This window comes from Pongo pygmaeus, chromosome 3, assembly GCF_028885625.2.
Source record: "Pongo pygmaeus isolate AG05252 chromosome 3, NHGRI_mPonPyg2-v2.0_pri, whole genome shotgun sequence".
Lineage (NCBI taxonomy): Eukaryota > Metazoa > Chordata > Mammalia > Primates > Hominidae > Pongo > Pongo pygmaeus.
The window spans coordinates 122,769,622-122,784,236 of NC_072376.2; the positions used below are offsets into that span (position 1 = coordinate 122,769,622).

The following is a 14,615-nucleotide window of genomic DNA, read 5'->3' on the forward strand; positions in this document are numbered from 1 at the left end:
CAGGCTGGAGTGCAGTGGCATGATCTCAGCTCACTGCAACCTCTGCCTCTGGGGTTCAAGAGATTCTCCTGCCTCAGCCTCCCGAGTAGCTGGGATTACAGGCATGCACCATCATGCCCAGCTGATTTTTGTATTTTTAGTAGAGACAGAGTTTCACCATGTTGGCCAGGCTGGTCTCAAACTCTTGGCCTCATGTGATCCACCCGCCTTGGCCTCCCAAAGTGCTAGGATTATAGGCATGAGCCACCGTGCCCGGCCTTTTTCTTTTCTTTCCTTTTCTTTTCTTTTTTAATATGAGTGTGTGGCAGTGAAGAGCTCAGCTACTGGCAGAGTTTGCTGTCATTTCCTTTTTTCATACTAAGACATCAGCTGTTGCCCACTTTCCTTTTGCCATATCAGTACAAATGTGAACATGGTGGAAAAAGGCAATTAACTTTATAGTATTATTATGAAAAGAACTATGACTTTAGGGACGTTCTGAAGGATGAGCCCAGGGTTCTGTGGATCACAGTTTAGAAAACTGCTGTCTTACAGAATCCATTTCTCCCCTGTTCTGAGAGTGAGCAGTGCATGAATCTTATGCCTGTATTAAATCATGACTTTTTAATGTCCTTTCATATTATAAGATGTAGGTAAAATCAGGCTAAAATAAGCATGAAAGCAGCATAAAGGAGGAAGAATGTGTATGGAAGACAAGTTGGGAAGATCATCTATTTTGTCCTTAATAACCGTGGGCTGTGATTATGAGCTGATTATGTCCCTGAGGATTTTGGTATTTTACTTTTATTTTTTGCCAGTATCTGAAAGAGTCCTATCTTTCTTCTGTACTGGTTCCTTATCCCCCAAATCATTAAGTGCTCAGTGAAAATGAGAGGGTGTGGGATAGCAGGGTGAGGTTTACTAAATTACCAAGACCCTGACAGTTTTTCTGAATCCTCTTACTGTAAGAATGAGTCTGAACTCACAACCAATGAATAGTCATAAACATAAATGAAATCAAACTTTTTTTTGAAACAGAAAAGCTAAATTTATTTGCATCTGTTGACCTTCGATAGGTGGTGAAGTTGATCTAAAGAACCAAGTAACACCATTGGACATCTTGTCCAAGACTAGAGTGTCAGAAGATAACATTACAGAATCTCAACACATGCTAGTGGCTGAAATCACGGTGTCAGGTATGAATAACTTGTTCTCCAATATACCTTTGGTTCCAACAGTTTCCATCCTACCAATGAGAAATTTTGAATTATCTTTCTAACTTAATATTGGCTAAGTTCTACACAAGGCTAATGAAACCAAACCTTGGACTCAAGTCTGTCTCTTCTGAATGATGTGCCTGAGTAAGATGGCTGCATATTAGTCTGGACATAAACAGGACACCTTGAGAGTCTTTGGATGTGAGTCTTTGTTCTGTGAAGAAACAAAGTAACTTGGAAAGAAAAGTAAAACATAGGACAACATATTTGAATGTATTTCCACCCACCCCTGATATTTTTGGTATTTGGTCCACCTTGCTGTTTTTCCATTAGCCTGAAAAGTTGATAGTAATTGATAAGCAAATATAGGTTGAGCACTTCAATTGCTGCAGAAAGTCCACAAACAGCAAATGTTGGAATTCTTTTCTTCTCTGTTGCACATTTGTCACTAAAATGCCAAATCATGTGTTTAGTATGTAACAGCTTTAGGGAACCTAAGTCTTTCTTGTTCCATATACACTCAGGAGGTCAGTGGTTTTTCCAGCTGGGTTCAGCTCAGCCCTAGAGCTTCTGCAAACCCTATCCTTTCACTTTAGGTCACTGCCCTTCAAGCAGTGCAATTTGACTTTGAAACATTTTATTTGTTTGTGTTACTAAGTAACACTTTAACAAGATGTATGTGGCAAAAAAAAAAGGAAAAGATTTCAAAACTCCACATTAGGACATTTAAGGCGATGCTTTACCCAACTTTTGTGGTCTGCAAACTACTTTGTTGATATACGTGGCTCTGGGTACCTCTTACCTCACCTTATCAGTGTGATTTTTTTGTAAGATATAAATAAGGAGGTTCATAATTTTAGTAATTAACAATAACATTTGCAGAGAACGTTAGATTATATATACAGTCATCCCTCTGTATCCACAGGGGATTGATTCCAGGATTCCCAAGTATATAAAAATCTGCACATATGCAAGTCCCAAAGTCACCCCATGGAACCCAGGTATACAAAACATCAGGCATCCGTGTAGGTAGGTTTCACATCCCACCAATAATACTGATCTGTGTTCAGTTGAAAAAAATCCAGGTATAAGTGGACCTGTGCAGTTCAAACCCATGTTGTTCAAGGGTCAACTGTAATCTCTAATTTGATCCTCATTACAAATCAGTTCACAGATGTGAAAGCTGAGAGACTGAGATCTATTAAGTTAGTGACTTGACCAAAGGTTTTTGAAAATTATGACCAAATAATTAATTCACGTGAAAATAAGACGTTCTGGAAAACTTCATTAACATTTTATTTGGCAATTTATTTGGCATACACTGTGCTAAGTGCTGGGGATACCAAGATAAGCTAAATACCATCCCAGTCCTCAAGGCCATAGTTAGTTGTGGAGACAAACAGCATGAAAGAATAAAACACTTTAAACCAATGTTAGGGATGTAGATAACCTTTGCAAAGTCACCAGGAACCCTTAGAGATTCATAGAGCATATTTTGAAAGACTAATGGTTGAGGGACTGAAAGACTAAGATAAATGACAGATGGGTGGGAATGGGGGAGTGATTAAGTGACCAAGGATTTGTGAATTTTAGCTTAATACCTGGAGCCTAGTGCAGAATAGAGGGAGCCGATTGTCCTGGTGAAAAACCCCTCATCTTTCCATACCTGGATTGTGTTCTGTGTTGTCCTAGCTTGTGAAGTCTTACTTCCACCTAAGTCAAGCTCGGGGGTCTAATTTCTGTTTCAGAGTGAGATTTCACATCAAGAAAGTGTCTATGGCTAAAAGACAATGTGAAAACTCCACATTAGGATTTTAGAGTATAATCTAAAATTCTTAACATGGCCTGTTGGGCCCTGTATGAAACAACCTTTAGACACCTCCCCAGCCTCAACAAGGGCTCACCAGCCCTCTTGCCTTCGGCTTTCTGTGGCCTGCTTCCCTCATCCTGGCCTTGTTTCTAATGGACACGGACACATGCGCTAGTTGTTTTCTCAGCCCATGGTGTGTTTCTTAGCCCTTCAAAGTCCTGTGTGTCCTTCGCCCTCTGGCTCACAAAGCCTTTCCTAGTTCCTGACTGGGCTAGGGCTGCCTATTACAGCTCTCTCAGAACCTCACTTCTGCCCCTTGATCATACTCATCACACTTGTACTTCAATAACTAATTATGCAAAACAGCAGAGCCCTTGTCAATAGCAGAGCCCTATTCTTCACCACTATATTTTTGCCTCTCAGGAAGGCCCAATACATAGTAGGTACTTTCAAATGAATTATATTAGTTTTACTAACAGGACCTGGAGTCTCTGCTAGTGTGATAAGGTTAATTCTTATTTAAATTATCACAATATCTTTCTTTGTCATCCTTATTTAAATATGCATCAAAGAATATTTGATCAAATAGTTGATTAAATATCTTGATCAAAGGGGTTTTTTTTTAAGGTCACTTTTTATTCTAGTCCTTCGAACCATCATGAAAAATAGACCTGGCAGAAATTGTCACTGCCGTTTTAGAGAAGAGGAATGTGAACACCGGCATTTATTTCTTCCAGAGCTTCTTTGTGGCAGAAACAACAACAACAACAACTTTAGCTGTAGCCTGTCCCTCCTACAACTGCATAACTATTGCTTTTCTTTACACACAGCTGCCTTGGGTTTGCATGTTACCAAGTAAATCCTGAATCATATTCTAATTTAAGATAATTCTGCAAGTGATTTAAAACATCTTGGGTAATCAGATACTGTCCACTCTACACTCTGAGCAGCCTTGTGATTTGGGATCTAGTCTTCCAAATAAATGCTGAATTAAATGGATAATTGATTTGGTCTGATTTTATCCATCTCTAAGAGTCATGAGTGACAGGAGATGACCAAGCAAGCATGAAAGGCATCTGCTCCCACAAGAGAAATCTTCTTGCTCAAGTAGCTAAGCAAATCAAATTCAATTACCCAATGTCTGCATTCACATGCCACCTGAATCCTACTTAGATTATTTAACTTTCTTTAATTTATCGGCAAGTTTGGAGGGCTTTTTAAAAAATCTCTTCTGTACTAAGATGAGCAAGCTTACCAGTGAATAGACAGATGATAAATTATATCCTACTGTGGTATGTCAGATTCCCCCAACTCCAAAAAGGTAGGGCAGAGTGGCATTTGGAGAATGATTACATACATAAGTAAAGTAAAGAGAAAAAAAAAAAAAAACCTGCTCATGTTTATGGTTCAACATGTAACTCTGTTCCCCAGGGCGCTTGCATTTCAATGGAGTATGAAATGAAATGATCCATTTACTGCACTTAACTTGTATGGTTCATGATTCTGTAAAAGTGCCTTGAGGTGTGCAAGTCGCTACATAAATCTTGATAATAAACACACATTGTGACATACATATTCTATTATATATGATATTAGTAAATTGGCAGTAAATCTTTTTATGATTGAATTTCTTTGCCATGTTGGTGCACAGATCTACTTGCTAAATATCAGTCTGTGTGTCTTTGGGGGATAAGAATAGATTGACTCCTTTTGTTGTCAAAATGGTTGGAAGGTTTCAAAATAAGCAACAGACCTTTAAAATTTGAGTCTATTTGCTTCTAGCAATTTTATAATTTACATTTGCAAATGCTTTTAAAAATTATAAATAAGTTCATATGGGGTTCCTTGAACACACCAGATAGTGCTTTAAGACTAAAGTTCTATGAGAGCACATAAACAGAACATGGCTATGGGACTTTGGGACTATGCATCTCTCTTTTTTTTTTTTTTTTGACAGTGTCTCACTTTGTCACCCAGGCTGGAGTGCAGTGGTACCATCTTGGCTCACTGCAGCATCAACCTCCTGATTCTCCTACCTCAGCCCCCCAAGTAGCTGGGACTATACACCACATTTTCAGTAGAGACAGAGTTTCACCATGTTGCCCAGGCTGGTCTCGAACTCCTGGGCTCAAGCAATCCATCCTCAGCCTCCCAAAGTGCTGGAATTACAAGCATGAACCACTGCACCCAGCCAGCTATGGATCTTTTAATGTAGATATAGTTTATAGGTCAACTAAGTGTTTCTATTTGGAGGTTAACCTGTCCCAGAACTTGGGAAAGGAAGTGGTGGACTGTTCTGCAGAACCAGAACATTAAAGTCCATTTTCTTCTCTAAGGTCTGGAAATAACTGCACAGGATTCTTGCTATTTGCAGATCAAGATGACTGTGCTCCTGTGGGATGCAGCACGTATGCTCGGTGTATTTCAGAGGGAGAGGATGCCACATGTCAGTGTTTGAAAGGATTTGCTGGGGATGGAAAACTATGTTCTGGTAAGAGAAAAGGGCAAATACACATATTTGGACAATACTGAACCAGAAACATTTTTTCTGCTCTTTCTGACTCAAAAACTCCAGAAGGATTTATGTAATCAGCAGATTTGAATAAGTTATTTGATGTTAGCTAAAAAAAAAAAATTGAATGACATGCATAGAAAATATGAGACATATAAATATATTTACACAAATATGTTACATTGAGTTTATAGTAAAATTTTATGATTATGCAATATATGCAGTTGACATTAAGGGGAAGAATTTATAATTAGCTTTAGAAGCATGAATTTGAGTTCAAGTCAAGTTTATGACTTCACCAATTCCAATGAAAACACAACTGTTGTTTTTTTTTTTTTTTGTCCCAGAAGCTTAGGTCATAAGTTTTAGTCAAATGAATAGATTAATGGGTAGGTTCCTATTTTATATTAATAGCCTCAAAATTATAATTTAATGATTGCTGGAAAGATCTCAGTCCTTATGGTCTGAAACTCTGGCAGAAAGTGATTTATTTACATATTTGCCTAATCAGATAGGTGGGAACTCTGTAAAGACTGATTCAGCAGTAACTTGTGAACTTTATGTCCAAGCTGCAGGGCGTGCATGATGTTGGCAAACAGCACCTGTAAAGGACTGAATAAGAATTGAATATACGATTATGCTTATTCTTTCCAACTAGTCCCATTTATATCAGGATTGCCTAAATATTGCACTAGTTCATAATTTTGCCCACAGATATAGATGAATGTGAGATGGGTGTCCCAGTGTGCCCCCCTGCCTCCTCCAAGTGCATCAACACCGAAGGTGGCTATGTCTGCCGGTGCTCAGAAGGCTACCGAGGAGATGGGATTCACTGTCTTGGTAAGAGGACACATGTGCTGAGGGAGGACGGCAGAGGCAGGCCTCAGAAATCGGGAAACAGTGTGGGTGCAGTGAGCAGAGAGAAGACAGGATATAATTGGGGTGACACACATGTCAAGATTTAAAGAGTTGTGCAATCTGCTCAAACTGACATATTTCCATTCTTGGTGAACAGTCAGGTTTGTGCCCTTGTGTTATTACTGCCCTAGTCAGCTTCAAGACCCTTTGGAGGCTGCTTACTCCTCTGCCTTTCTAATTCTTTCTGGGGTTTGAGTGACACCAGTGTCTCATCAATACTTCCCACCTTGGGCCAGCATGGGGGGAGTTGGACAGCATTTACTTGTCAGTGAATTTGGTAAGAGAAATGTGGTGAACTGCAGAGCTGATGACAGTTTGTTGGAAGTCACTGCTATGTGTATAAAGAAAAGGAGATGTGGCTTGTCAAAGGGCTCCTCTCACATTTCTTGATAAGTTCAATAGGTGGGAGAGTCAAGCCACTGACATTGCAATACAAGTAAAGAATGATTCAACCCTCTTTCATAATCCCCGTCCTCTGGCAAGCTCTGGGTGTGGCACGTTGGATTGGGAGTTTGCGTCGTGGATGTCTCGTACGTTTCCAGGTGTCAGTAGCATCGCATCACGTACAAGTGAAAACCTGCCTGAAGCCGTCTGAGGCACGGTGAAGTGATTATCTGAAGTTTTACAGTGCTTTAAAACTTCTCTTTCAGTATTTTCTTTCCCTCCTTCTGAAAATGTAAGAAACTGATAAGAAACTAAAATGATACTGCTTTCTCCCACTTGTTAAGGTTAAAGATGAAATATCAATCATAACTATCAATCTTTTGAATCTGGTTGATTTAAATCAGACCTTTATTCGATTAGTTTTGTGGAATCCACAGACATCTGTAAACACTCTTTTAAGCACATATTTGGCTGTGAGTCAGGAAAATGTCACTGCTCTAATTAAGCAGGCCCGTAGATAATTTAGACAAGCTGATTTCATATTTAATTTCCTTTGAAGAGAAAGGAAGGTATCTCTTCTTGGATATTTAAACTCGTTAGGCTCTGGTTTCTCACACTGTTACTAACTCATCTCCTTCCAGTATCCAGCACGCAATGGGGTGTGCTCACCGTGCCTGCATGGTTGGCACGGACTCCTCAGACTCCATGAAAGCAATGGGCTTGCTCCTCTATTCTCTCTCCCCCATCTCACTCTCACTCTCTCTCCCTGCCCCATATATATATATGTAGTTATAATACTTCGAACCTTGTCTGGCACATAAAAAGTGCTATGTAAAATTGTTATCCTTCTTATTATTAAGAGTAGTTGAGTTTCTTGGTCAAGCATACATCTTTGTCTTTGCTTCGGAAAAACTTTCTCTCAAGGTGATAGTTTATTGAAATTATAACAGGAACTCATAAAAGAGTCGGTTTGGGCCATCCAGGATAGCAATTCAATGTGTTAAATATTTAATTGGCCCCTATTAAGAATAAGGCCACAGTACTAGAAACCCTGAGAAATATCAGGATGAGAAAGGTAGTCTTTGATTGCAAGGAAAATGTGACCCAAAAGAAATATAACTGTGATCAGTGATGAAGAAGGGTGCACATCATAAGAGAAGTAAAAACCACAATGAAAGTCCAGAACTGGGAGAAATATTTGTTTGAGGTATTGGGAAAGATTTCAGGGAGGAAGTGTCATTTTGGAAGGAGCATGGGGGGATAAGTAATTTCATTTGCAGAAATGGGATGGGAGGAGTCCAGGCGTGAACAGATCACATGACTGCCATTAAGGGTAGAGTGTAGCCTAGTTGAGCACTAAGTTCAGGTAATATGAGGGGAAGAACAGAAACTAAGGCTGATAAGGTAGTGTATGCCGTAACAAAATATCCTAGACTGGATGGCTTAAGCAACAGAAATATATCCTCTCATGGTTCTGGAGGCTCGAAGTCCCAGATCAAGGTGCTGGCTGATTTGGTTTTGGGTGAAGGATCTCTTCCTGGCTTGCAGATGGCCACCTGCTCACTGTGTTCTCACATGGCCTTTCCTCTTTGATGTGGAGAGAGAGAGAGAGAAAGAGAGACAGAGAGCGAGAGAACGCTCTAGTTTCTCTTCCTCTTTTGTTTTTTTCTTCCTCTTCTTTTAAGGACACCGATGCTATTGGATTAGGACCCCACCCTTATGACCCCATGTAACCTTACTTTCCTCTTGGTAGACGCTTTCTTCAAATACAGTCACTTTGGGAGTTAGGGCTCAACATATGAATTGGAGGGGCAGGGACACATTTCAGCCTGTAACAGATGGGTTGGGTTACCTCTGTGGAAGACCAAAATCTGAGGGTTAGTCACTGAGGTTTCACTTCTCCAGTGAAACTGGCTGAGGGTCAGACAGTCAGTGTTGTCCCTAAGTTTCTACTAACCACATTACAACTGTAAAATGAAACAGGTGAAATGAACTTTAGCAATAATATTTTATGTATTCAAATATATCCAAAATATTAACATTTTAATATATAATCAGTGTAAAAATTATTGAGATATTTAATATTCTTTTTTATTTTGGTACTAAGTCTTCAAACTCTAATGTGTGTTTTATACTCACAGCACTTCTCAATATGAACTAGATGCATTTCGGGTACTCAATAGTCTCATATGGTGATGGCTAGGAAGTTGGACAGCAAAGTTCTAGGCAACAGAGAGCCACTGGCAGCATTTGAGTAAAGTGGTGCAATGATGGGTTTATCATCGTTGTGCTGGAGGGAGAATAATGTGGCACTGGTGTTTAGGCATGGTGTGGAGGAAACATGGGATCCAGGAATAAGTAAGGCTGTTCTTGCAGTAATGTAAAATCGGGAGGAAGAGAAGCCCTAAATGTTAGGGTGGCAGTAGCTGAGAAAGAAAAAAGGGTGGGTTGTCGGGAAAGAAAGCATGATTTTTCTGATATAGTTTATTCTTATATAAAAAGCAAAACTTGTATTTGATATAATATGTATGTCAATGACAGGATGTCTATTCAAAAAAGTTAAGTATGAATCTTTAGGATCTGAACTTTTAAATGTTTGCCTAGAGGTCATTTACTAATCTCCAACTTTGGGAAGTCTCCTTTCCTTCAAAGCAGGAAGAAAGCTTCCAGCCTCTCTCAGGAGCTTAGAACACCTGCATGGGGCTGGGTGTGGTGGCTCATGCCTGTAATCCCAACACTCTGGGAGGCCAAGGCAGGAGGATCACTTGAGGCCAGGAGTTTGAGACAGCCTGGGCAACATAGCGAAACACTGTTCTCCACAAAAAAAAATTAAAAACAAACAAGCAAACAAGAACTAACCAAGCATGGTGATGCAAGCCTGTGGTCCAAGCTACTTGGTGGGTTGAGCTGAAAGAATTGCTTGACCCTGGGAGGTCAAGGCTACAATGAGCCATGATCACACCACTGTACCTCATCCTTAGCAACCAAGCAAGATTCTTTCAAAAAAAAAAATAAATAAAAGAGAGAGAGAGAGAGAATGGAAAAAAAGGAAAACAACACCTGCATGGGCTTGCGTTGTAGGACCTAGTTCATCTCTCCAACATTCATGAAAGTCCCTTTAAACCTAAAAATGCATCGGGCTGTGCTCGCTTTGGCAGCACATATACTAAAATTGGAATGATACAGAGAAGATGAGCATGGCCCCTGTGCAAGGAGGACATGCAAATTCGTGAAGCGTTACGTATTTTTAAAGTCAGGAAACAACAGATGCTGGAGAGGATCTGGACAAATGGGAACACTTTTACGCTGTTGGTGGGACTGTAAACTAGTTCAACCACTGTGGAAGATAGTGTGGTGATTCCTCAGGGATCTAGAACTAGAAATACCATTTGACCCAGCCATCCCATTACTGGGTATATACCCAAAGGAATATAAATCACGCTTCTATAAAGACACATGCACACGTATGTTTATTGCGGCACTATTCACAATAGCAAAGACTTGGAACCAACCCAAATGTCCAACAATGATAGACTGGATTAAAAAAATGTGGCACATATACACCATGGAATACTGTGCAACCATAAAAAATGATGAGTTCATGTCCTTTGTAGGGACATGGATGAACCTGGAAACCATCATTCTCAGCAAACTATCGCAAGGACAAAAAACCAAACACCGCATGTTCTCACTCATACGTGGGAATGGAACAATGAGAACACATGGACACAGGGTGGGGAACATCACACACCGGGGCCTGTTGTGGGGTGAGGGGAGGGGGGAGGGATAGCATTTACATTAGGAGATATACCTAATGTAAATGACGAGTTAATGGGTGCAGCACACCAACATGGCGCATGTATACATATGTAACAAACCTGCACGTTGTGCACATGTACCCTAGAACTTCAAGTATAATAAAAAAAATTTTAAAAATGCATAGGTCTCTGAGAACATATAGCATGACAGAAGCTGATGAAGCTCCTCTTCCAGAGGCTGTCCAACTGTAAAACCCTCTTTTTCTGTACCCCACTTTTCTCTCCCCTACTCTGTCTTTTCTGACAGATATTGATGAGTGCCAACTGGGGGTGCACAGCTGTGGAGAGAATGCCAACTGCACAAATACAGAGGGAGGCTATACCTGCATGTGTGATGGACGCCTGTCTGAACCAGGACTGATTTGCCCTGGTAGGTTGGTGGGTGGTCTACAGTGAAGGGGAAGGACTTGGCTCGGGGATATTCTATACCCTAATCTCTATTTGCATTAGAGATTCTAAAAATCATTCAGTTCAGTCAGGCTGCAGAGCTGGCTTTCCTGATTAGGACAATGCTGGGCTTGAGAATTTGAAATGGTCCAAGTTTGCTTAATTTAATAGCATCTGGAATAAATTCTTTTTTATTACGCACAGTCCAGTAAAGATGGGAACATGGGTGTCTCTCTTTAACTGTGCAACTAATCTCACTATTTGTAATGTCGATTTGTAGGGCCGCTGGATAAATTTTGCAGGGCTAGGCAGGTCGGTGAGAATGTCTGGACTCAGCATTTTAAATCACTTTCAAGGATTTTAAAATATTACTTTAAAAATTCAGTATTTCTTGTTCTGAATTAGAACTCCAACTCTCTTCTCTTTCTTTTTTCAATATTCATAATGGTTGACTCCTGCTTCCTGAACCTTCTTCCCATAACAGCAGTATCATCTCACCATCAGCACCCCAGAAGGGGAGCTGGCTTCACCTAGACCCTGGAGACCAGAATGGGGGTCTTTTCCATCACTGCCCACTTTTTACCTGTCAGCCCTATAAGCAGAAAACATCCTAAGAAGAAAAATTTTGTGCTTACTTGGTCTCTGTTTTTTTTTTTAGCATATTATTTTTCTCAAATAGTTTGCTCTTCTTAAAGGTATTGAAAAACTGCTTATATTTATATAGTCAGCTGCACATGTTTACCTTTTAAGGAGCAGTGAACCATTCAATAAAAGAGACTTTACTATTATATTTTGGCATGCCCTCTGTTATGGGAACATTTTCTTCCTGTCAGAGTTGCTATAGTCTTGTCCTTGAGGGCTCCTCTGAAAGTTAGTTTTTAGAAGAAAGCACTGTGAGAAAAAAATTTTCGAGACTCCAGGATATTGGAGGTAATGGACTGCACATTGATGGGTAGGTTTTAAACCATAGAGTTACCAGTTGTTCAGTGTGACCTTGAAGCTAACTGTCACTTCACATGGTTAATGTATGTTTGTGTGTGACAGGTTTGTTCTTATGAGATCAGTGACTCTGAGTTCACATAGCGACTTAGGACTGGGCGTTCTTTTACCTGCCTCCAATATGCTTTATATATCAGATAATACTGAGCCCAAAGGAAGAACGGCTGGTTTCATAGTGAATGACTAAGGTCTGGCTAGGAAAGTGAAACTATTGTCCCTTCTAGTAGTTCTTCTGTCACTAAAAGATTTATGTCACAAACTATTCACAGAAACTAGTTCCTGATATTGATACTTGAAAGACACTAATCCATTCAGAAAGTAAAAGTAATGTCTTGGGTTCTTTTAGACTCTACTCCACCCCCTCACCTCAGGGAAGATGACCACCACTATTCTGTAAGAAATAGTGACTCTGGATGTCCCCTGTCCCACGATGGGTACTGCCTCCATGATGGTGTGTGCATGTATATTGAAGCACTGGACAAGTATGCATGCAAGTAAGTTAAACTGTCTTGCTGATGGCACAGAGAGATGCTATTCAGTCCATAACTTGTAGCTAATTTGTAAAATTTACACTCAGGATGTTTTTCTGCAATTAGGTGTTCTTTTGGAAAAATATAAACATACACATATGAACCATGTGTGTGCACTTCATTGCATCCTCCTTGTGTATCACGATGCCCCTTTCCAGTTACTGGTGATAAGTATAAATCTAAGGAGTTGGTGATTTCCCCTTTTACTGAAATAATTTTATGTTACTACTAGTATAGTCTAGGGATTAAATGTCTCATCCTGGTTGAAAAACTTAGGTTTGTGAGATAATTCCTTAAAACTTTTTTTTTTCAATCAAATGTGCTTTATATTATGTGTGAACATCCGTGATCTGTTTCTGGATCTACAAAAATTTGGTACATATTCACACTGGACTTCTTGCCAGAGTCCAAAAATATTTTTCTTCAAAACTAAACATATGTATATTTTTTCTTCACTTCCTAACAGTTGACTTTTACATTTTGTTGTTTAGTAACAATTGCTGATACGGCAGCTGCTGCTTTTTGCTCCCTTTTTGCCCCCATGAGGGTTTCACAGTGGGTGACGTGTCAACCTGGAAAGGAGATTTGAGGAAGCCCTAAAACTATGAGGCAATCCCACTGTGCTCACTCCGAAACCTTTCCTGTGGACCCTTTAACAAAACCCAAACCCACAATAGCCAGTTCGGCCTCAAATTTTACTTTTAATTCATTTCATATTTTCAAGGCAATAGGAGGAAACTGATAGATACCAAAAAACTAATAGGTCTCCCAGGGTCAGTCTCCTGATCCATTGATAATTTTCTCTGTGCCTGAGGCAGGGGTGATGAAATAGTCTGATCCTCACAAATAGCTACTATAACCTTAAAGTCTTCTCTTATTTCATCAGTAATAATGAACAGGATAACTAAATTCATGGAAGAGTAAGCTATATTCTGTGACAAAGTTTATGGCCTTGCACTAGAAATCATGTCCGCATGACAAAAATAGTGAAAAATTGCTCATGAATACTAGTAAAAATGACTCAGTCCTTATAGAATTCTGTTTCCATATTCATATGTACATGCTATAATTTCCTAACCTACGATAAATTGGGTATTTGCAATAGTTATTGCTAGTTTTAATGTTAAGAATCTAATTGGTTTTGCCTGTTCATTGTTTTTGATCATCCCAAATAATGAAATTACAAAAACAAATGCCCAAATGTATTAGGTCATGGTTGTTTTCCTCCATGATACTTTAGATTATAAAAATCATTATAATAATATAAAGGGTACTACAGGGTTACATACTGCATTTAGAACAATGTTTTCATTTGGATCTGATAGCATCCATTTATTAAATGATTGATGAACTCTTTAGCACACTGCTTTTCTTTCTGTCATTAAATCCTGATGAAAATATCATATTTCCCTGATAATGTTTTAAACATGAGTTGCTACAAATGACAAACTGGAGATAAGACTCAAATTTAAGGACCTTGAACCTAAAGCAATATTTAAAATATTACCAGAGTTCACAGTAATCTGGATCATAACCTTGTTTTTAAATTGTATATTTAATAAAAATGTGGTTTAATTAACTATTCAACCCTTGCCTCCTCCTGCCCTGATGACCTCACCTATCTTTTATTAATTCCATAATAACAAGTCTCTAGGAAGTCCTTTACCAGTCCAACTTTTATTAGAAACACTTCCTAGGCAGGTGTCATTCTGTACAGAGTGTTCTTCATGCTGTAAGCAGGTTTTGGAAGACCCAGCTCTTCCTTCCTTTCTTAGAGGCACTGAAAGTTGCCCTCAGCCACAAGAAACCACAGGGTGCCCCCGGGGTGATGCAGAGGAAGTGAGAGTTGGGAGTCTCCATGCCCAAGTTATTCCTCGAAGATTTCCTGGTTTGGAGATGCTCAGGAAGCTCCAAACCTTCTGGGCTCAGAGGATGTCCTCGTTCATTCTTTCAGCCAAACACCCTTCTGAACAGGTCTTCTTTAGACCAAGACCCTCCAACATCAGTCCTGTGAAATACTTTTTAAAAACAGGCTGTATGGTCAAATCATGTTGAGAGATG

The 14,615-nt window shown here is 39.6% G+C and overlaps 1 protein-coding gene and 1 non-coding gene across 8 annotated transcripts in view; both read left to right on the plus strand.

Annotated features, from left to right (window-relative positions):
- The window catches only part of EGF (epidermal growth factor), a 99,788-nt gene that overhangs the window by 69,427 nt on the left and 15,746 nt on the right, over positions 1-14,615 (plus strand). For 4 of the 7 annotated variants that reach the window (XM_054486120.2, XM_054486122.2, XM_054486121.2 and 1 more), the window contains exons 16-20: positions 1,056-1,175; positions 5,381-5,497; positions 6,233-6,358; positions 10,886-11,008; positions 12,371-12,518. In XM_054486120.2, the coding sequence (XP_054342095.1) occupies positions 1,056-1,175; positions 5,381-5,497; positions 6,233-6,358; positions 10,886-11,008; positions 12,371-12,518 (634 nt within the window). The remainder of the gene's footprint in view (positions 1-1,055; positions 1,176-5,380; positions 5,498-6,232; positions 6,359-10,885; positions 11,009-12,370; positions 12,519-14,615) is intronic. The other 3 variants (XM_054486126.2, XM_054486127.2, XM_054486123.2) reach the window with 2 other exon arrangements.
- Positions 9,963-10,069, plus strand: LOC129035866 (U6 spliceosomal RNA). Its single transcript, XR_008502361.1, has one exon. It is a non-coding gene; the product is annotated as a U6 spliceosomal RNA (small nuclear RNA).